The 20,873-nt window shown below is 42.3% G+C and overlaps 1 protein-coding gene across 2 annotated transcripts; it reads right to left on the bottom strand.

Moving 5' to 3' along the window:
* Window positions 1–171: 171 nt before the first annotated feature.
* Window positions 172–18,446, bottom strand: LOC146553859 (uncharacterized). Of its 2 annotated transcripts, XM_085255768.1 has the most exons (5): window positions 18,021–18,446; window positions 17,100–17,419; window positions 5,206–5,267; window positions 2,675–2,885; window positions 172–2,352 (listed from the first exon to the last, which is right to left on the bottom strand). In XM_085255768.1, exons 2-5 carry the CDS (start codon window positions 17,227–17,229, stop codon window positions 1,853–1,855), a joined length of 903 nt encoding a protein of 300 aa, XP_085111894.1. In that variant the 5' UTR covers window positions 17,230–17,419; window positions 18,021–18,446; the 3' UTR covers window positions 172–1,852. The 2 variants fall into 2 exon arrangements, with proteins under 2 accessions (XP_085111894.1, XP_085111895.1); XM_085255769.1 differs by lacking the exon at window positions 18,021–18,446 and having other exon boundaries at window positions 17,100–17,881.
* Window positions 18,447–20,873: the final 2,427 nt, after the last annotated feature.

Here is a 20,873-nt window from a genome sequence, read left to right as displayed (position 1 = left end):
TCTCGCGTCAAAACGAGCATTGCAGTTCGCTTTAGATTCTAGTCCAGCAGGTGGCGCTACAGGATAATTCATCGGCAAATTAAGTTGTGGTGTTAGTTCACACCAGTAACTGTTGCACAGATAACTGGACAGAATAGTCTGAATAATAGGTGTACTAACATGATGTATATTATAAAAAAAAACTTTATTCCCTTAGAGGATAATAACATACAAAAATAAAGGAAGCTTTATAATCATCATAATAACAATAATAATAATAATAATAATAAGGACAGAGCGACATAGTGAGAGTATGAATGAGAACTAAAAATCACCTTCAAGGTCTTGTCGTCTAGATTAGGGATGCACGAGTTCTAAAATTCTGGGTCGGTAACAATTTAACTGATAGCTGGTAAAAAAAAAAAATCAAACAAAGTTATTGCATTGTAAAACACAACTTTCAGTTCATATCTTAGAGCATTTAGTCAGCACAAAATTGCTGGGACTGATAGGACACAAAACATGGCCACTGGTAAGTATGTTACTTGGTCAAAGGCTGATGTCAGTCATCAAGGCTGGGGTTATTCTGAAGACACATCGAGAAACTGTCTGAAGTTGAGTGTTTGGCTCACTGGGATTAGTTGTTCATACAATAACCTCAGTATTTAGTGTTTAAAACAGAGCATCCACCAATGTAACAGCAAAGGAAAACCATAATTGATCCTCTTCACTACACACTGTACATACAATGCAGTATGTATTAAAGTTTAAATGACTATTTCCAGCACAAAGGTGACCACAAACACAGATATCTCACCAGACTCAATTATGTTAGATGCTCTCAAAGTAAACAAAATTCAATATTTATCAGTTCTTCCACATTGTTTCAATGTTGGTCCATTTTTGCCCAATATCTGTTAGTCTGGGATGAAAAGTAAATAAGAATTTGACCTCTTGGATATTGTTTTGCTCAATAGAAAAAAATATCAATAACCAGATTTTAGAAATCCAATCTACTTCTGCCTAGAAGAAACTGTTTAGCCAAAGTTTGACTTTCTGTGCTGGGTAAGTGTGAAAATCAGCATCTGGAAAAGAAAAAAAATGTACTGTATGCGAGCACAAGTAACTGTCGACATGAAAAGTGAATCTTGGCAATAAATAGATATTATCTACAATAGAGTTCATAAAAACAGCTCTCATATGAAGCCATAATAAATAAATAATAATTTATCCAAAATAAATATACTTTACTTTTATACAGTAATACATGAAGATGCATGGCATCCATCTGGCTGAGTTCACCTGAACATAGAGAAGACACAATGTAATGTCCCTGTCTGTGTGCGGGAAGAGAACGAATCTTGTGGAAACACCTGTTCTCACCGAGCATGAATGGTCTGAATGGAAACAAAGCGTCCTTTAACTGTAAATTTTCTTTACATCGCTTGAGCTTCAGCCTTCAGGTCTCGCCCAAATGAAATCAAACACATGAAGAAGGTCTCTGTGTATAATAACCAGGCTTTAGTATCCTGCATTAATTACCGGTTATTCAGTTAAAAAGAATTCACCCTTTAATGAGGGAACAGTATCCAGACTGGGCTTCCCTAATGACCTCCCCCTCAGTCTCTTGATTTTGACCTTGGCCCTTAATGTCCAGCTGCGGCCAGCCCACTTCCTTCTCAGCAGGAAATGTATCAGGGAGGCAAACAAGTGGCCTCTTTTTCTTCTTCTTTTCTGTTTCTGTGTGAGACAGTGCCCCCATATGGCCAAATCCTAAACACGGGGCCTCACACACACACAGACACACACACTATCCAGCCAGAGGCTCTTCAGCTTTATCCATCCTGGGCACTTATCTGTTTGTACTCATCATTCAGCCCATGCACATGCAGCTGGCGGCAGAGAGCGATTGGATGGTTCTCCACGTGGTCTTGGCATCCATGAACGATACTGGCTCGTAGCGGTCGGGGCGGCAGCAGGGGTGGCTGCTGACCTTGCGGGCGGTGCGTCGAGGCAGCGAGCCATTCTCCAGCAGTGCTTTCAGTGCTAGGTCATAGTTTGTTCTTTCGGCCTGGCAGGAGCCTACACAGAACTTAAAAAGGACGATTTCATCCGAATCAAATCCCAGTCCTAGATCCCGAACCCTCATCTCTTTCTTCTCCACACGGCAGTGCCTGCTGCTCTGCTTCGGGTGTCCGTTTCTCCCCTTACCCTTTCTGTTCCTTGTTTCTGTCTCTTCTTCCTTTTCTTTCTTCTTCTTCTTTTTCTTCGATGATCCCTTGGGCTGAGGTTCTGTGGGATCAGAGGAGCGTGGTGATCGTCCTACCCAGCGACTGCTGGGATGGTCATCCACCTCATCCATTACAAAAGGGTCTGAAAGAGAAGGAAAGAAAGGAAATGGTAGGCTGGGAGTGAACACCAGTTTACAGAATTATGAGCAGTGGGGTATATTTCTTAAGTAATCTACAATCTCACGTCTGCATTTTAATATAAAATGACTTCACGTGTAAGTGTATTGTAAGGCCTGAGACACAAAGCAGGCTCAGACTTCTCTCAACCATCTTTCCATTCTAGTACTGCTCAGTAAAGCTTATGTGCTATGACTTATATAGTAAATGGACTGCACATGTATATATAGAGAGAGCTTTTTAGCGTTATCAGTCACTCAAAAACACTTTCCAAAGAGCTTCAGTACCATAAAGAGGGTGCCAAGTAGAGTAAGGGTCACTGTCTTCTTTCTGTTCCTTATCCTCCACCATTTCAGGCAGCGTCACAGGAAGCTGTCTCTCCTCCTGGTTTCCCAGCAGGCCCACAGTGTGGCCTGAGTCTGATCCCACACCAGCACCACCTTTCATATGAGCTCCTTCCACCAGAGGCAGCAAAGCAATGAGCACCCACAGCAGCACCTAAGAAGACAGAGTATGTCAGCTGGTTCTTATTTGATATATATTCTCTTTCAAACACATAAAAAGATTTCCCTAAAATGTGTTATGTATAGTTAATAAAGTCCTCCGCTCTGGTCAGCTGGTTGTTGTGTTTGCAGGGAAAATGTGCCCTCTGGTGGACAAACTATGCAAGGTGAACCCTCATAACATGGTTGAAGGTTCTTCTTCCAGCTGTTATTTACAGTTTAATTTTCATTTGTCAGTCAATATAAATACCGATACCAATAGATTGATAATAATATCAACTTACAGACAATTCGGCTCTAATTGTCAGTACCCTCAGTACCTCTGAAAGTAAACGTCCCACACATTCTCCATAGGGATTTTGAGCCAGAATGTTGAGACTATCCAAAGCAGACCGAAACAATGACTGTGCTCCTGTAAACCACGAATCTGTTTTATCAACCTTATTTCAACAAAAAACATTTTTAATGGTGATGGCGTGGAAAAGAACTACTCTATCCACAATCATAAAAGTGACATCTCTGCTTGTGGAAGCCGCTGTTACCGTGGAAATGTTTAAACCAGGTGTGGAGAACTCCTGCGGGTTTTAGATCTCACCCTGGGTCAACACACCTGAATCAAACGACTAGTTCATTACCAGGCCTCTGGAGAACTTCAAGAAATGTTGAAGAGGTAATGAAGCCATTTAAATCAGCTGTGTTGGATCAAGGACACATCTAAAACCTGCAGGACACTGGCCATTGAGAGCTGGAGTTTCCCCACCCCTGGTTTAAACCGTGTCAACATCAGGTCACGCAAAACTTCAGAAACAGCGTGAGTGGTGATTTTTTTTTAAAAAGGATCAAAACACTGTATAATTTAGATGTGTAGGCTGTACACCATCTATCTTAACCAAATCCCACAGCTTTTCCATTAACATTGAAAATTCTCCTACCCTTCCCTCCCCTCAGGTTAAGAGTTTGGGTGTCATACTTGATAATACGCTTTCATTCCAGTCTCACATTAATTACATAACCCGGTCTGCTTACTTCCACTTACGTAATATTAACCGACTCCGTCCCTTCCTCACTTCCCATGCTGCTACCATCCTTTTCCATAGTCTTATTACGTCCCGTATTGATTACTGTAATTTCCGTCCTATTTGGTCTCCCTAAAAGGTCCCTTCATAAACTCCAACTTCTTCAAAATTCTGCAGCTCGGGTCATAACTAGCTCATATTACTCCAGTTCTTCAGCAGCTTCACTGGTTGCCTGTAGAAGCCAGGATAAATTTTAAAATCTTACTTCTTACATACAAGTGTATCCATAAATCTGCTCCTTCATATTTGTGTGACCTGCTCCATATCACCACTGCTTCCCGCCTTCTCAGATCATCATCTGCTATTCATCTTACTGTTCCACCCTCACACCTTATCACTATGGGGAACAGAGCCTTCAGTCGCTCTGCTCCTCGGCTCTGGAGCTCTCTTCCTCCTGCACTAAGAAATATTGAGCTGGTTGGCATCTATCTATCTATCTATCTATCTATCTATCTATCTATCTATCTATCTATCTATCTATCTATCTATCTATCTATCTATCTATCTATCTATCTATCTATCTATCTATCTATCTATCTATCTATCTATCTATCTATCTATCTATCTATCTATCTATCTATCTATCTATAACAGTTCTTTAATGTAGATTGTATAAGACATATTAAGACATATTAAGGTAAGTAGAGTAGTTCTAAGGTTTCTAAGGCAGCGAGTTTTCAGAGAAGTGTAATTACAAACAAATATCAGTTAACACCAGAGGAATAATTTGCCTAACCACAAAACTCAGCTGACGGGGAGCTTTACAGATATAAAACTGATAAAGATAATAAGATTCTACTCAGAAGAGCTTCTAAAACACACAGGTTTTTAATAAGCCCCTCAAAAGAGCTGCAGCGGCAGCTTTGTCTCAAGCCTGTTTCATCTTCAGTGATATTTAAGTCAAATAACTGTGCTTTATTTCCGCCTTGGATCAAGCTCCGTCCGCTGGCTTATCATTTAACACCGAAAGCTTCGGTGCTGACAGGGCTTCATGAAAAGCTCATTTCTGAGTCTGGTGGGGATGGATTTCATTAACAATTTATACACACACATAACTCTTCCTCTGGTTTATAGTGGTCTGCACAGTCAAACTGAAAACTTATAAGGTGAGCTTATATGTACAGAGGAGGATTTCATTTAAGTGAGTTTGAAAAAGATGGAGAACAGAAAGGAGGTGAAGAGAAAAACAGGCAGAAGTTGGAGGAGAGGTAAGTATGAGTGTGCTTGCTGCAGACAAACCTTGCCCTTTGCAGAAGTAACGTCTTGTCTATCCGCCCTCCGAATCCTCCATCTGGTCCCACCTGGAAAGAAAGAGAGGGACAGAGGAATTTAAGAACAAGAACAAGGCTTCAACTTTCCTCCTCCTAGAACTCCTTTGAAAAGGATAACATAAACTAAAGGGACAACATGCGGGCGATATGGTGTGTATACATTCACAATTGTCCAGATACTGTAAAAGAAAACAGGCCCATGGGCCCCTGAGCAAGCCGACATGTCACATAAATCACGTCCTCAGTACATGAGGACAATGTTTTGGTTGCTGCTTCAGTAAGAGACTAGTGTATGCTGCCAGTTACTGTGGCTAGTGTTGGCTTGTCTGTTCATACATCCATGCAAACAACCCCAGTCCGGCAACAAAAGCCAGTATCTGCAATTTACTTGTCAAAGGCATTCTTTAGGGTTATTCCTGTGGCAGAGGTACAAGCAGGGGGAACCAGGCATGGCAAGAGCACTTCACGGAGGTCCCAGACAAAAACCACAGAGATGCAGGACAGGTGATAAGAAGTGTCACGGATGCAGATGTTTATATATAGTACGTGCTGTGTGGAGGATTGTGCTGGCTGCGGAGCGCCTGCAACATGAGGTCATCAGGTTAAACTGTGGCCTCCCAAAAGGGGAACTCAAAGAAGATCAGACTATCACAAAGTTGTAGGTGTTTCTTCTTTATATTGCTTTAGTACTTAAGAAAAACATCTTTAAAATGCTCAACAAAGGCAGCCGGACACCAAAACAGTGGCTCACACTGCTTGGAAGCTTTAAAGGTAACCAGTTCACAGGTTAAGTGAATAATTTGATTAGCTGGTGTTTGGACTGGGAACATGCATGTATGAACTATAAAATATATATATATGTATATATATATATACACACCTCAGCTGCCACTCTGAAAGTCCAGTGGAGCATCTTGGAATCAATTTCTTTGTCCAAATATTAGACCAGAACCCAAATATATCGTGAGCGTTGATTGAGATTGAGTGTTCATCCTTGATCTCAGAAACAGCCATCAACAACACTGTGTAATCACAAGGTCCATTAGTAGCCATTCTGGAGCGTTTGATCATATTACAGGATCTTCGTCAGCAGGTGCCCATTTATCAAGGAATTGTTTATGTTCAAATTTCAGGAACATTTTGTCCACATTAGATAAATGATGATGAATGGAAAAACAAGGAACTATATTAACCTCCTAAGACCCGAACTCTTCCACGACATGAATTTTTAATTTCTCTTTGATATTTGGGCTTATTGGGACCTGATGAATGTAAAAACAAAGAATTACCAGATTTTTTTTAACCTTATTTTTGTTTTTAAGAAAAATAAGCGCCACATATGAGGATATTTGTTTAAAATTTTGATAGAACAGTAGCAGTATAATGTCCTCGTGAGTGGATATCAGGCCCATGTAGAGACAAATTGAGTATTTTAGTCTAAATAACCCAAAATGTGATGTCCACAGGTCCTAGGAGGTTAATTAGCATAAAAAAATGCAGGTATGATTGATTTTTGATTACATTTCAATTAATATTGAGGTTGGATCGAGATTTCTGTATATTCCAAGGCTAGTGTTAAAAACATGAGGTAATTGGGGTTAGAAATGTGATGTAATCTGGGTTAAAAACATGAGGTAATCAATGTTAAAAAATATGATGTAATCAAGGTTAAAACATGAGGTAATTAAGGTTAAAAGCATGAGATAATCAGGTGATGCTTAGTCTACAAGATGCCAAATCAGGGATTTTTATTTAAAAGCCTAAAGACCAAACTTTCACTTTTCACTTTCATTTAGTCTTTGCCTTCTTTGTCTCTTTTGTATTTCTGCTTAAATTCATTTTTTCGCTTTGTGACTATTTGTAAATGAAATTTCCCCGCTTGCCTGCTAATAAATGAATTACTTCAGCGATGTATGCTTGACTTGTTTAAATGTGACACGAACATGTTTTTTTCTGAAACAGCACTCTGCCCACAATTACCTCCAACATCTTTGAAACCACATCTATCATCTCTGAGAGGCTTTGTGTAACTTTGGCACTGAACTACATACAGCAACACTGCACGCCCACTGTAGCGTATTCCAGCGTGTACCGTTCACGTCTCTATAGATCTCGCCGATATGCAGCGCACCATGTTTATTTAACAGTCACAAAGAAGTTCTGTCTGTGCAGTGAGATGGAAGACTGACAAAAGGTTATGGATCACAGGTCCTGATAAGACCTGTTGGTGCATTTATGCAATCCTGCTTGTTCCAGCTGTGGTGATCCAGTCCAGGCAAAGTGAGGTTACACACACTGAGGGTTGGGCGAGGGAACAAGAGGACATTGAGAGACAAACTGATCGTAACTCAGCCAGAATAACAGACGCCGCCGCTGCGACATAAAGCCAAAGCGTTCCAACTCCTGGGCTCTGTATCTCCGACTGTCTCTGAGCTGATTTAGAAACTAACAGCAGTGTGAAGTGGGACACGGGGCTGCAGATCCTCACCGAGTCTCTGGAGAGGTGCCATTCTCAACCCCTAATGCCACAGCTGGGAGTGTTTACCCCTTTTTAGATCAATGAGCTGGGAGTCTACATGGGCCTGTCTGCTGGTTCATTTCACGCTGGCTCTGTGGAGCTGTTTACAGCCCGACGCCTCCAGGCTTTTCAGAGATGGGTGGAGGAGTTGAGGGGTGGAGAGAGGGGGAAATAAAAAAGAGCACACCACTGAAGGTCCTGAAGAGCTGCAGACTGACACAAGCTTGCTGATATATACAGTATATGTGTGTGTGTGTTTAGACAGCTAAGCATATGTTTCTTCCTTGTTTGGCTGATTAAAGGCTTTGGTTTGTCCATCAGCCTGCATGTCTGCAGCAAAGAGTTCTTGTCACCTTCCATTTACGTTGTTGCTCCTCGGCGGTGCGGTTGTTGTTCACAGTTAGTTAAGTGGGCAACCTCTCCAAAAGCGAGAGCAACCCATGAAGACAGAGCCAGTTAATACTCGCGGAGCTTACAGGACTGGAGTGCATAGCTACTCCAAATGGTGTTTAAGTGCTTGCACAGGGTGGATGCGGACTGTGTTCTGGGAATATTTATTTAAGATATAAGAAAAGACACCAGCTTCTAGAAAAGAGGACCCAAGTGTAAAACTAACATCAGTTAACTGGACAGAATGCATGCTGAACTGAAGCAGGGAATAATTTGGGATAATTTGGGCCTTCATCTTACGAGCATCAAAACATACAAACCACAAAAGTGATGCAACACAGAAACATGCTTTTCTATTATATAAGAGTGCAATATGGGATTCATTTAGGGGAACACAGCATCTAAATTTTGTTTTTAAAAAAAGCAACTGTATAAGCTTAGTCAGTAAAATGTCTCTCTTTAGATTTCACTTTTCTGTCTGAAAGATAAAAGTTAATATAATATATATTATAAGATAATAAAACCCAAAGAATCATTTAGGCCCTCCTTCATCCTCATTTAAACATATTGTGCAGAATCTGCTGTTCTACTTGCTGAGTCATAATCGGCCTCATTAGTGACATACCTCACACATCTGTCACACATTTGTCTCAAACACTCTTTTTTCCCTGAACTTTTCTGCAGCTATACTGTACATTTGTAAGGCCGTATAAATATTACATTGATTTCCCGTCTATTACTCACCAAGATGTTTTTCTGATCAGTGATCTGTGGGTTCACTGTATACTATTACAGACCTGAGCGTTACTCACAGAGCCTCCATAAACCTCTCACTATTGTGAAGAAAGAAAAAAGCTCCAAGCTCTCTGGTGTTTAGTCTCCCCACAAAACCCAAACGCCGATAATAACTTCCTATTAGAGTCGCTCTCTCTTCTGCTGTGTGAACGCCGGTAAAATGTTCTGACCTCCAGCTTTAACCTGTCACTACCACGGTGCCTGATTGCAGGAGCGAGGAGAAAAACAAGAGTACAGTAAATCACCGCTGGCTCAATAAAAGACACCTGTAAGAGGAGAAAGAGGCTGAACACCAGGAGAGCCGCCTGATCACTACCAGACACCAAGAAATCTGGGGAGGTCCCCTTGAAAAGGTAGCATAATACCAGCTTGTGCCCCAAAGCTCCACAGATATATGCATCTAACCAGCGTGAACTTTACTTTAATCTTGCTTGTAACATGCTGTTGACAGGATTTTCAGGGGTTTTTTTTTCATTAATCTGCACAAAACAAAACACTCCAGGGCGTTAAACAGTAAAAACTTGTGTCTTCTGGGACAAATTTGTAATTTGGGGCTACGGCTTAAACTCAGACATTAACGTGCCATTCTCCTGACTCTCACCCTCTACCCTTTGTTTCTCATTTTCACCCTTCTTATTAAAAGTTCACGCACATTAAATGTATTTTGCTCTTGATAAGTGTCCTTTCTTCCCCTTTACGACTAAACCAATTTCACTCTTCAGCGGTTAACGACAGCATGTTTAAACTATGTGAGGGGGCCATGAAGTCAAAAGGAGAAAAGGCTAGGAGGAGGAGGAAGAGGAGGAGGAGCGATAAGGAGAATGAGATAATAATGAACAAACGAGTAAGGAGAATTAAAAATAGACAATGGGTTACTTTCCAGGGGAAAGAAAAATGAGAAAAAGATAATTGAACCACTGAATGGGAGAGGTCTGAAAGCAAAGATAAGCGCGAACACAAGGAAGGCAAGGGAATGACAAAATGAGAGTGCAGAAAGGGAGCGCAGACTGAAGCCCGGTCAGCCTGTAATCCCATAATCCCTGGCAGGCAGGCAGGATGTAATTGCTCGTTAGTGCCAGTTTCCACTCCTTGGCCTGTCACTGCTGGAAAACCACAGAACGGCGCTAAAATGAGAAACAGATAGCAGGTCCCATGCCTCGGTTCAGATAGGTCCCCCCGAAACACACACATGTGTGCACGTACAGTCTCTCCGCCTGTTGGTCTTTTCTTGTAATCCTTTCCCTGCCACAGAAACACGAACTATTTTTGTTAAATTTTCACAGTTCCCACACACGCACACATACTTGTGGCCACACAGAGGAGGCCGGGATAATCAGAGGTGTGGACACCGCAGTGCCTGGAAGAGGATGGTGAGGAGTGAATCCGTATGACCTCACCACATGTCTTCATCTTTATAACTGAGCGACAACATCTGAGCCCGTAGGTGTCTGACAGTCTTTCACACAGGTAACAGCTTTCAGATATGGGCGGCACAGTGGTTTAGCACCGCCACTTCACAGCTAGAAGATCCTGGGTTTGAATCTGCAGGTTGGAGTTTGTATGTTCTCCCTGTGCCTGCTTCCTCCAGCATCTTTTGGGTTAATTTATGATTCTAAATTGGCTGCATGTGCATGTGTGACTGCGAGTGTGAATGTTTGTCTCTCCGTGGTAGCCCTTCAGCAGACGGGCAACCTGTACCAGGGTGTACTCTGCATTACATAGGTTCCAGCTCTCTGCAACCCTGAGCTGGACAAACAGAAGAAAATGGACGGTTTAGAGTCTATTGTTATTTAATGAAATGATTTGATATACTTAAAAAGAGTAGCCTTTGGTGTATGTATGATTTCTGCAGCCCCAGCGACCAATCGGCTGCTATAGACAGTTTCTAATTTCAGTCCACCAGTAATTTTCTTTGATAGTTGATAGGCCTGCTTCCTACATTCATCACGTGGACAGAAGTCTTATCACATTATGTGTAAACAGGCAGCTGTTTGCTTACATATTTGCCACATGAACTTAAGAGATACTGCTAGAATGAGCTTTAATCTGGATCGAAAAGTAAAGAACGGAAAAGAAAATGCTTTACTCGAGCAGTTAAACACCACAACCTGGACCTCATTAGACATACCTATTGGAGTTAAACTTATTGGCTGCCTAATAGTAAACCTGAGTGATAAGTGATTTACTTCACTGACCCTGCAGCTTTCTCTGAGGCGAGGAAACTCCAGAGGAAAAAAAAGTGTTTAATGGTTTCTTGGTGGGATAAGTGGGATGAAGCACTTTTCATGGGGAGCAATGTGTTTGAAGTGGAACAGTTCTAGATTAACGCCCTCACACATTTAGGGTCAGGTTGCCAGAAAGAGTTATGGCAGACTGTCAAAGTGCTGGGATCATTGGGTCACAACAAGCACGGTAAAATGCATTTTTCTGCGGGTCATAAAAGTGTCATCCATGACCAGCGCGCTCACCTTGAGCGGCAGCCCTGATGGCTTTATTGCAACTGAGTTAGAGAGAGAGAGAGAGAACGCTGTCGTCGTTTGAATGGCCAAAGCCACCTGACTCCACGAATGGAAACATGCTCTCAATGAAGCAGAAAGCTGAGGCTGTAACAGAGCCAACGGAGAGGAAATGATCAGACGTATTGTATGACTAAGCAAGTAAAAATGTAAAGTGACCACATTGCAGCGGTGTGAAATTTCAGAAATGCAAATCAGACTCTTCCATTTGTTTTTACATGTCTTGCATGCCTTATATGGACCTTACTAATTACACCTTCTTTGAGAAATTCGTCATACAATGGGCGTTTGATGTTTCTGTTGATTGTATGTTTGCATAAATCTGTCAGTTACATTTCATTATGAGGGAAAAAAGCACATTGATTTTTTAAACTGGTTTAAAGCCTCCAAGAGCCAGAAGTATAGTAATACCTACTGAGGTGTTAGGAAAAAAAACAACAACAACAAAAAAAAAAAACCAATAATTTTATTATGTATCATCAGTGTTTGCAGATATCTGTATGTGCTGCAAAAAGGCTCTGAGATATGAGGTTTTGATCCATTATCATCTGCTGCTGCACATGTCCCAGTCTATGAATTATGGCGAATGTTGTCACATCCTACACTACTCAATATTTTTGTAGTGAAAAGGGATCAGACGTCAGCATGTGATGTGTAAAGGGTTCATTCGCAGTGACAAACCTTCAGAAAATGATCTGAAGGCTCGATAGTTCAGCTAAGCAACAGAGAGGTTATTTTAGCTTTTTTAAGCTAACTGCACTCAATAAAGCTTTTCATTTGCAAGTGGCGGGAACATGTCCAGCATTCACTCTTACTTTAGTTCAGTTTTGTTCTCATCATCTGAAGGAAATGTCTGCTACTTTAGAAGAAACTGTTTCAATGAATTCACCCTCTAGTTGCTAACTTTGCAGGACACAAACACAACTGAATCAATGCTAATGTTTCTCCAAATCTGTTGAGTATCGGGGCAACTGCTTTGTCGTTCACACAACTGGTTTCCCAGTCAGCCCAAAATAATCAATAATAGAGTAATTCAAAATCTATGTGATTTTTTCTGATAGCTTGTGTTTGACACTGCTTGTATCTGTTGCTAAATTTTAGATGTTAAAGTGGCGAATACCTTGCTAAAATTAGCAGGAGAGCTAGAAAAACACAAGCTTTCAGTAGGTTTCCGGTATAATGAGCATATAAACCTTCTAGATTTTTCCACATCAGCTGGAATTTAGTACCACCGCCTCTAGACAAGATTAAGTGTGCAGGGTCACTGGAAAGTTTAGCTATAGTGTAGTTATCGCTAATTATCCACACAGAATCCCACAATGCATCAGACCTGTAAGCATCTCGTGACCCGATCAGGTAAATTAGACGGGACACCACCTTTCTCTGCGCACCGCCTGCTTTCCCATGAGTTAAAGACAGCAACAGCTGATGCGACACATCTGTGTCCTCACCGTCTCGCTTCCCTTCACTTTGCTTCTCACTAAAGCTGCTTCCCAGTGTCCCTGACCCTAATAACCCAAATTCCTGCCTGATTAAGTTGGTTTTAAAAGGAAGCCACACAGAGAGCCGTTGGTTGAGCCTCACCTTAAATGGGAACACATTTTAGCTATGCTGGAGCGATGATCGGAGGATAGGATTTCACTTTCCGGTGTTTGTGAGGACGGCAGCGCTTAAAAGGCCGCAGAAAGGACAGCGGGGGAGAACACAGAGGGATGGACAGGAATAGATAGAAAACACACATGCACACGCACACATGCATTTGTCATAAACTCCCCCCCGCCAAAACACTGTAAAGCTTATATTTCCAGGAAAAACTGGCAGTGCAAATCACACACAAATGCACACACCCACACTGAAATTTCTTCTCCCATAATCCCCCCCCCCCCCTCCTGCACCCTTGCAACCTTTTCTTGTTCCAATCTCATGTTGTTATTTCTTCAAATTAAGCCCACACTGTGCCTGAGAATAGCTCTCAGAGAAGTGGTTATAAGTGACACACACTCCCTCTCTTTCTCTCTCTCTCTCTCTCTCTCTCTCACACACATACACACGCATGTGCGCGCGCACACACACACGCACACACACACACGCAGGTCATTATTAGTGTGACTTGGGTCTGGTTGAACCAGCGCTCTCCAAAGTGTTTCCGTGTCACCCTCTCTCACCCCAGACAGGCTGGCTCTAATGACCTGGCCTGATAGTTCAAAGCGGCCCTCAGACGCTATGATTAATGAATCTGACCTGCTAATTTCAGAAGAATACAGCTTATTGTATCAAAAAGCGCTCTCAGAGACACAAACATGGCGCTGGGCTAGTTAACATTCTTCAGTATTCGGAGAAAAAGTTGTTTTAAGAGGAAGATTTTACGATAAGCACAAAGGTTAAGCTTTATGTTTCATCAGCGGCTCCAAACATATTAACTTTTGCTTTGTTCTAAATAATTTAAAGTGTTTGAACTTAAAAAAAAAGCCAAAGTGCTCGACAACAAGAAAACAATCCAAGATCACAGAAAGGAGTAATTCCCCCTGTGTAGTTACACGAGATTGTCCAGCGCTACAAAAGCAGGGACACAGAAAACAGAAGTAGCATGGGAAGCATTTGTCTGAAGGAATACATCTAACAAATTGAAATTCCTTTATGTCAGATCATGCCTCCTTCAATTTGCCCTGAAGGAATCACTGTGGTTCGCTGCGTACTCTAAGCACTTCCAGATTGAAGTTGCCCTGTGGCACCTCACGTTGCATAATCAATCTCTCTCCCTGCGCTCTCTCCATTAGTGCTGGGACAAAACAGCCAGAGTAACGTTACACACACCGAAGCAGAGGCGCAGACGAAGACAAGCCTCCCTGCGCAGAGCACGCATCCATCTTTTACTGACGGGTGTCCATTAATCTGGAAAGATTGTGGTCTGGTGTATTGCTTGAATGTTGCACTGCATCAGTATTGCTGTGAAATGAATCATATGCTTTAATCTGAAGTCAGTCAGATTAATGTGCTCAGTGAACAATGAGTAGGTTTCACTGTTTGTGATGGAAATCAGCTTTTCTATTCTTAAAAGCACAAGGCTTTATCTGCTTTTTAATCTCTCGTGTTGTCAATATGACTAATCCAGGAAATATACAGCCACACATTATCAGACGATTAGGCATAAAAGGTATTTGGTCACACTTTAATTACTTTGCGATCACGTTTCTTTTTAAATTCCCACGACAGACGTACAACGTGAGTTCTTATTTGGAGACACTTTTTAACCTTCGACTTGAAGGCATACAAAAAATTCGGATCATCTGATAGGTCAGTGGCTTGGTGAGTAAACTTTACTGATTAATTATTAATATTATCATTCTGTTAATTTTCACCAATTTGATCATTAATTTGATAACAAACAGTGTTACGTCATCCTCATGATGCCATTCTGAAGGTTAAACAAGAGTTCAGTTTTCTATCAGTCGTTCTAATCTGAGCAGCTCGATTTAAAGCACACATGCTGTAATGAAAGATTTATTTTCAAACAAAATGAACCTATGAGAAGCAGGATGTTCAGAATAACCTCTGTGCTCTGATGGATGCTGTTCTAATGATCAATATTTAGTAAATATTATTTATTTGTACTGAATTGTCGAGTTCTCATCTGCTTTAAAGTTAACAGGTTTTGCCTGGTGAGACAGATGTGTGATGTTAAAATTGTCAATATGATCAGTTTATAAGATTTATGGTTACTTTGTTTAAAGTCCCCCCGTAAAACAACTCTGCTCCAAACTTTGTGGGACTTTTTGTTTTTGTTTTAAACCTCCAGAAGTGACTGAATGTTCCCCCTACCTTCTGCTGTTTTCCTCACTTCATTCCACTTGATTGTCAGCAGAAGCAGAGGTTATGTTTTTTTTGGCAAATCTGAGAGATGCAATCTTGCTTTAAAGGAAAAAAGAAGATATGAGTGTTTTTATCCTCAATATGTCCCAGAATATTAAATTAAACACACCACGTAATAACTGAGGTATCAGGCCCTGCGGATGAAGGCTTAGTGAGTAATAAAACCAGAGGGGAAGACAAATAGTGTCACAGCGGATCCAAGTCTATCAACGAGGATGCTTTTATTTAAATTAACTCGTGTTTTAGTTTTGATTATAAGTGTTTAAGTGGCTCCTCTGCGACCCCGGCTGGCGTCAGATTAAGAAAGAGTTAACACCGTAACACCAACAAACGGCACGCTAACTCTTGCAAAGCCACATGCCAGTTAAAACAAGCCAGACCACACATCAGCAGGCTGCTGGAAAAGAGAGCATGCCGGCCGGCTGTACCTGACCCTCAGCGGGGCCACTGACCCCCATGACCTTTGACTGGAGGAAGTGAAAGCTGTGGCAGCGTGACGGGCGAGTGTGAGATGCCTGAAGCCGAGGCCATACCCTCAGGTTCCTCCTGAGAACAAACTGGAGATTTTGAAACAATCCAGAGTAAAGTAAAAACAAGGCCGCTTCAATGGCATGACAAGTTTTCACAGGCTTTACAGAAATTCAGCGGGCGACGCCTGCTGGGGACGTGCGACAAGTCTCAGGTGATGCCAAAGCGCCTGGACACACAGAGATTCATCGAGAAAAATCGAGAAAACACTGCTGACTCTCTCAGTGGCTCTGAACATCAGAGGCCTGCCTCCCTCCAAATGGGCCTCATGTGTGAGTGTGTGTGAGAGAGACATTGTATGTATATGACTGTGTGAGTCACAGGGTCATTGAGTCAGAGTGTAAGCATGAAAGTTCATGTACAAATGTGTGAGTCAGTTAGCCATAATCACGTTTTTGAGCAGACAAATCTTGACATTTCAGGAGGGAAATCACCGGATGCTGAAAGTCTGAATGCAAGGAACGAGAAGAATACAGATTAAAGTTGAAATAGATCCCGAAACAGTAACAGAGCGGTAAAGCCAGAGTGATCAACACAAAATACCCTGAATGTCACAACACCTGAAGCTTAAAGACTTCATCTGGCCATGATCCCCTCAAAGCCTCTGGAAAGGAGGAGAACACACGCAGCTGTAAGTCTCTCTCTCTCTCTCTGTTTCTCTCTCTGTATGTGTGTAATCGGCACTTTGATATTTAGATTTGCAGCCCACCACAGAAGGGATCACACTGGAGGACTTCTGACTGCCACTGTCCTCTCTTTGAGAATACACACACACCTATAAAACCACAGTACCTTTGATTTATATTTTTCCGCAGTTCCGAGGCCCCCCTTCCCCTTCTGGCACCTTGTAAACACTTCTGACTATAACTCATATAACTTAACTTTATAAACACCACAGGAACAAACACATCCACTACCCTCCTACGAGACTGCGTTTCATTAATGCCCTCCCAATAAACAGTGAATGAAGCCCAGCTCTGAATCCAGGTCACAGTGATCCTAAGAGTCAGAGGAGTCCAAAGCAGCTGGCAGGTGCGTGCGGGGAGGTTTGAGAGCGGCTGAAGTGAAAGCAAATCAAACATCAAACGATCATTTCAGTGTTGTCACAGCAAACACGAAGACAAGAGGCCCCGGTCTGCTTTTACAGCAAGCATAAAGATATTAGCACCATCACTCTAAACCGCTGTGACAAAGTCTTAAATCACTTCTCGAGCAACTTTGCACGGACCCTGAATGGCGCCTTACCAGCTGTCCTGCGCGCGTCCTGCTCCGCACCGCAGAGGACAGGGAAGCCGCTTCTTCTTCTTCTTCTCCTTCTTCCGCGCTGGGTGCAGCAGCTCATGTTTTTGGCAATCCATACGCTACGATGCGTCATGTTTTGTAACGTGCTGTCACGGCTTGCAAATGTTCAGAGCAGACCGTCTGCTCCGGTGCTGAAGCAGACATAAAGAATCCATCTAAAAACGTCTCAGCTTCAAGGCAAGAAGCGCCTCCTCCTCCTTTATGTGGGGCCAAAAATGCTTTTTTTTCTATGGCCGGAGTCCTTCTTGTAGAGCCTCAGCACCCTGAACAAGAAAAGAGACAGTGGATGGTAAATACACAGTAATAACCAGTGAGTTAAGTTAGTTCGTTGTGTTTTATATGGCTCTCAAGTCTGACTGAACTATGAATTAAATATAACCAAAGGATGGGGCAGTTTCCCATCTTTTTGTTACCATTATTTTGTTACTCTGTATTATTTGTGATGAAAAAAAATCAACATTTTTTAAACTTCAAGATATTTGTTTCTACAAGCCCTCTCAAAAATATCTGAAGCTGTCTAAAGGAAACGATATTCTGGTCTGAAATACGAGACCGAATGACTTGTCAAGAAAGACATTTTGCAGGCGGTTACATCTACCCAGGACGAAGAAAATAAAACTCTACAGCTAACTGGTGTTGGCAGGTTACTGCCTATATAAAATCTAATTAGCGGGGAGTTTGTTTGCGGTGACACAAACAATTCAACACGGAGAAAGAGAAAGCGAGGAGAGTCGGTCAAACAGTCAGAAGTGCAAGAAATGTTTGCCCTCAATCTGCTTCTTGTACTACGTCTCCGCTGACACGTCAAACCAGCGTTTAATGAAAAGAAGCCAGTTTTTCCAGGCATGACTCTCCGCTTCTTACCTCTAGTAACCTGTTCGGTCTTGTCTCCAAACAGCTCTTATGGTTAATGACTAAATAAGTTTTCAAAGCACGATTTGCGTCTCTTTTACGACAAAACGTCCGGGAATAGACTGTGCGGTCACGGTTTGGTTAAAAAAAATCACATGGAAAGCCCTTTTGTCTTCTTTTTGTGGATCTGTTGGCTTGATTGATTTGATTTGATTTGAAATTTGAAGTTAAAACGGAGAAAACCTCTCCTCTGTCGGTCAAAATAAAAAGAAAAAAGTCCATGCGTCACGCATTTACGCAGCGTCTCCAAAAAGCGCATATCTTGTTTTTTCTCTTGGTAAAAGCTATTCTACTCTGGACTCAGGTATCCATTTATCAGAGCTGTGTCCTCTCCACAAATGTACTACGCGGCTACTTTACAATATCTACAATAGGCTGCTGGACTGGAGGCTATGCGTAAAAACAGCGCGCCGCTCCCCCTGTCAGAGACTTTGTGAAACTGGAGCGCAGTGGCGGCTGCACAAAGTGCTCTGAGTTTTGTTCCTCATCTGCATGGCTCAGATGTCTTTTTGTTCCTGCGCTGGGAGCAGGGAGGGAGGGAGGGAGAGTGGGGGAGACTGTCATATGGGATGGACACGGAGCGTTTCTAGAAAACTGTTCCAGTGGAAGATTCTTGGCCTTCATTGTTTACACACCGGGACTGATAAATGTGAGAATTTCAGTATATCCCACGTGAATGCGCACACTGAGACATGCATAGGTGAGTTGTGATCCATTTGGGACCCCAAATGACGGTCGGCCCGAAAGACTTTGGCCCTGCACTATTTCTGCATCCCTTGTTGGGTCCTTTCCCTGACCCTTTGTGCCTCTGTAGTCTTCTGTCATCTTTCCATGCACACATGCACCCACGGGACGTCATTATGTACACACACTCACTCATGCCCTCAGATGTTAAATGTCCTACCCTGGCCTGGGCTTGTTATTTGAAGGATGGGCATGTGACAGTCCCCAGACCCCTGATCACTGCAATCCAAATCAAGCACCTTTCCCACTCCTTCTCCATCCTATAGGGTTTATCCCATTCTTCTCTGTTACCCCACTCCACCCACCCACCCACATTCACACGAAAAGGCCCTCAAGCAGAGGCACTCCCTGCAGGGCAAACACTGAGGCCCGCTGAGCACAAAGACTGGGTAAATAGCTGTCCTCTGCAGGCCCACTCTGCTGAGGCAGAGACAAATGCAGGGAGGTTCCCTGGTCTATGTCAAAGTACTATTAATAGTAGCAACCAACAAGGCAACAAAGCGCACAGCTGAGGTGCCTGACATGCAGGAATGTACCATCAGATAAGAAAGATGAGCTCAGCAACAACAGGAGAAAAGGTAGACCCGCCAGGATCATAAAATTCTGGAATATTTGGGACTTACTGATGAATCAAAGATGTCAAAACAAGTGTTTAGAGATGTCAAAACTGAACTTTGTTTGATTCCTTCAATATGCCTGAAGCAGTTTTCACACATATCATCTCTATCTGCCAAATTATGTAAGTTTCCCTCCTTGGTAGAGCCAGGCACCACTTCAAATGAGGCCGCAAGCAGGTGGCAGTTTGAGCAGAGGGCACGACAAATCCAAGTGTGTCTAACGAGTGTGTCCACATCATCCATCATTGTGAGCTATGGCGATGAACTTGTTCAGTATTGTTAAAGGGAATTACAGCATGACACTGTTTGTACACCTACAGTTAAACCCCATGCAAGCAAAACACACACATTTCCAGGCCATACAAACACAAACACACACGCAGGCACTGGATTACTGCAAAAAGTGATTGCATGTATTTGAACTACCGCAAATGGCTTGTTGACCTATAATTTCAAGCCATTTTGAGCAAGAAAGATCATTCCGATTACAAGGTAACAGCTGGAATAAATATTTGGCGACATCAATTTCATATACCCTTTATTTATGCAGGTAAAATAAGTGTCATTGACATTAAAATGTCTTTTTTTAAGAGAGATCTGGCCGAGAGGGAAGCAGAAATTGCAACTAACAGTTCTATCGAGGTATTGGACTGGATTGATTGTAATGTAGGTTATAGAGATACTTGCAAAACAGGTCATTTCTTTATTTTATATATAATCCCTTCTTAATTCCTGTTGACTGCTGTCTACTTAGCAATATAAGCAAAGGTATTACACATAGAAAACACAGAGAAGCATTGGAAATCACTTTTTGGGAGACAGAGGGGAGAGAGAAGAGTGCTGTCATGTGAAGGAGACTCGGAGTATATTTTTGTATTCTCTCCAACGTTTCTCTGGTCTCTTCTGGAGGCACAGGTCACTGCCCCTGTCGCCCATTTGTCCTTTCTTTATCCAAAAGGTGACTCTCTTTTCTTGGGCTTCTTCCCACATTTAAATTTGTTTTCACTTTTCAAGTGGGAACTCCTCTCTTCCAATACTCTGACTTTAAAGCCCCCAGGCCACACCTGTGAGAGAGAGAGAGAGCACAATGAAGCTGGGAGAGCAGCAAAACAGCAGATTGCACAGCACCCCGTTTCCACATTAGCTCAACAAGTGTACACACGGCGCTGATAAATCTCCAGTAATTACCGCCTCATCCCAGCATTTCAAAGCTGCATTCCTGCAGGCGTCCACCAGATTTGTTGTATCATTGTTCATACAAACAAATCATAAAGCAAAGCGTCGGCATGTGGCTTGATTGGGGCTGCTATTATGGATGGATGGAGCGTGCGCAGAGTAAACAGCGGTGAAACTTCACAGTGTCAGTGGCTTCAGTTCTATCTCTCGAGGCACAGCTGAAGGGATGAGCTAAGGAATCAAATCAATCAATAGTCAAACGTCTATG

Source organism: Mchenga conophoros, linkage group LG18, assembly GCF_057382185.1.
Source record: "Mchenga conophoros isolate Kocher_MC1m ecotype Shallow Benthic linkage group LG18, M_conophoros_male_GT1.1, whole genome shotgun sequence".
NCBI classification, from domain to species: Eukaryota; Metazoa; Chordata; class Actinopteri; order Cichliformes; family Cichlidae; genus Mchenga; species Mchenga conophoros.
Note: the sequence above shows the minus strand (reverse complement) of the source record. Positions and strands in the feature narration are given on the sequence as shown.

Excerpts from the sequence above, each read along its gene's own strand:
- LOC146553859 (XM_085255768.1), bottom strand. The coding sequence starts at position 17,229 with ATGACGCATCGTAGCGTATGGATTGCCAAAAACATGAGCTGCTGCACC. Across the intron at positions 5,268-17,099 it reads GGACGCGCGCAGGACAGCTG|GTGGGACCAGATGGAGGATT; the intron begins GTAAGGCGCCAT and ends CTTTCTTTCCAG. Across the intron at positions 2,353-2,674 it reads TACTTGGCACCCTCTTTATG|ACCCTTTTGTAATGGATGAG; the intron begins GTACTGAAGCTC and ends CTTCTCTTTCAG.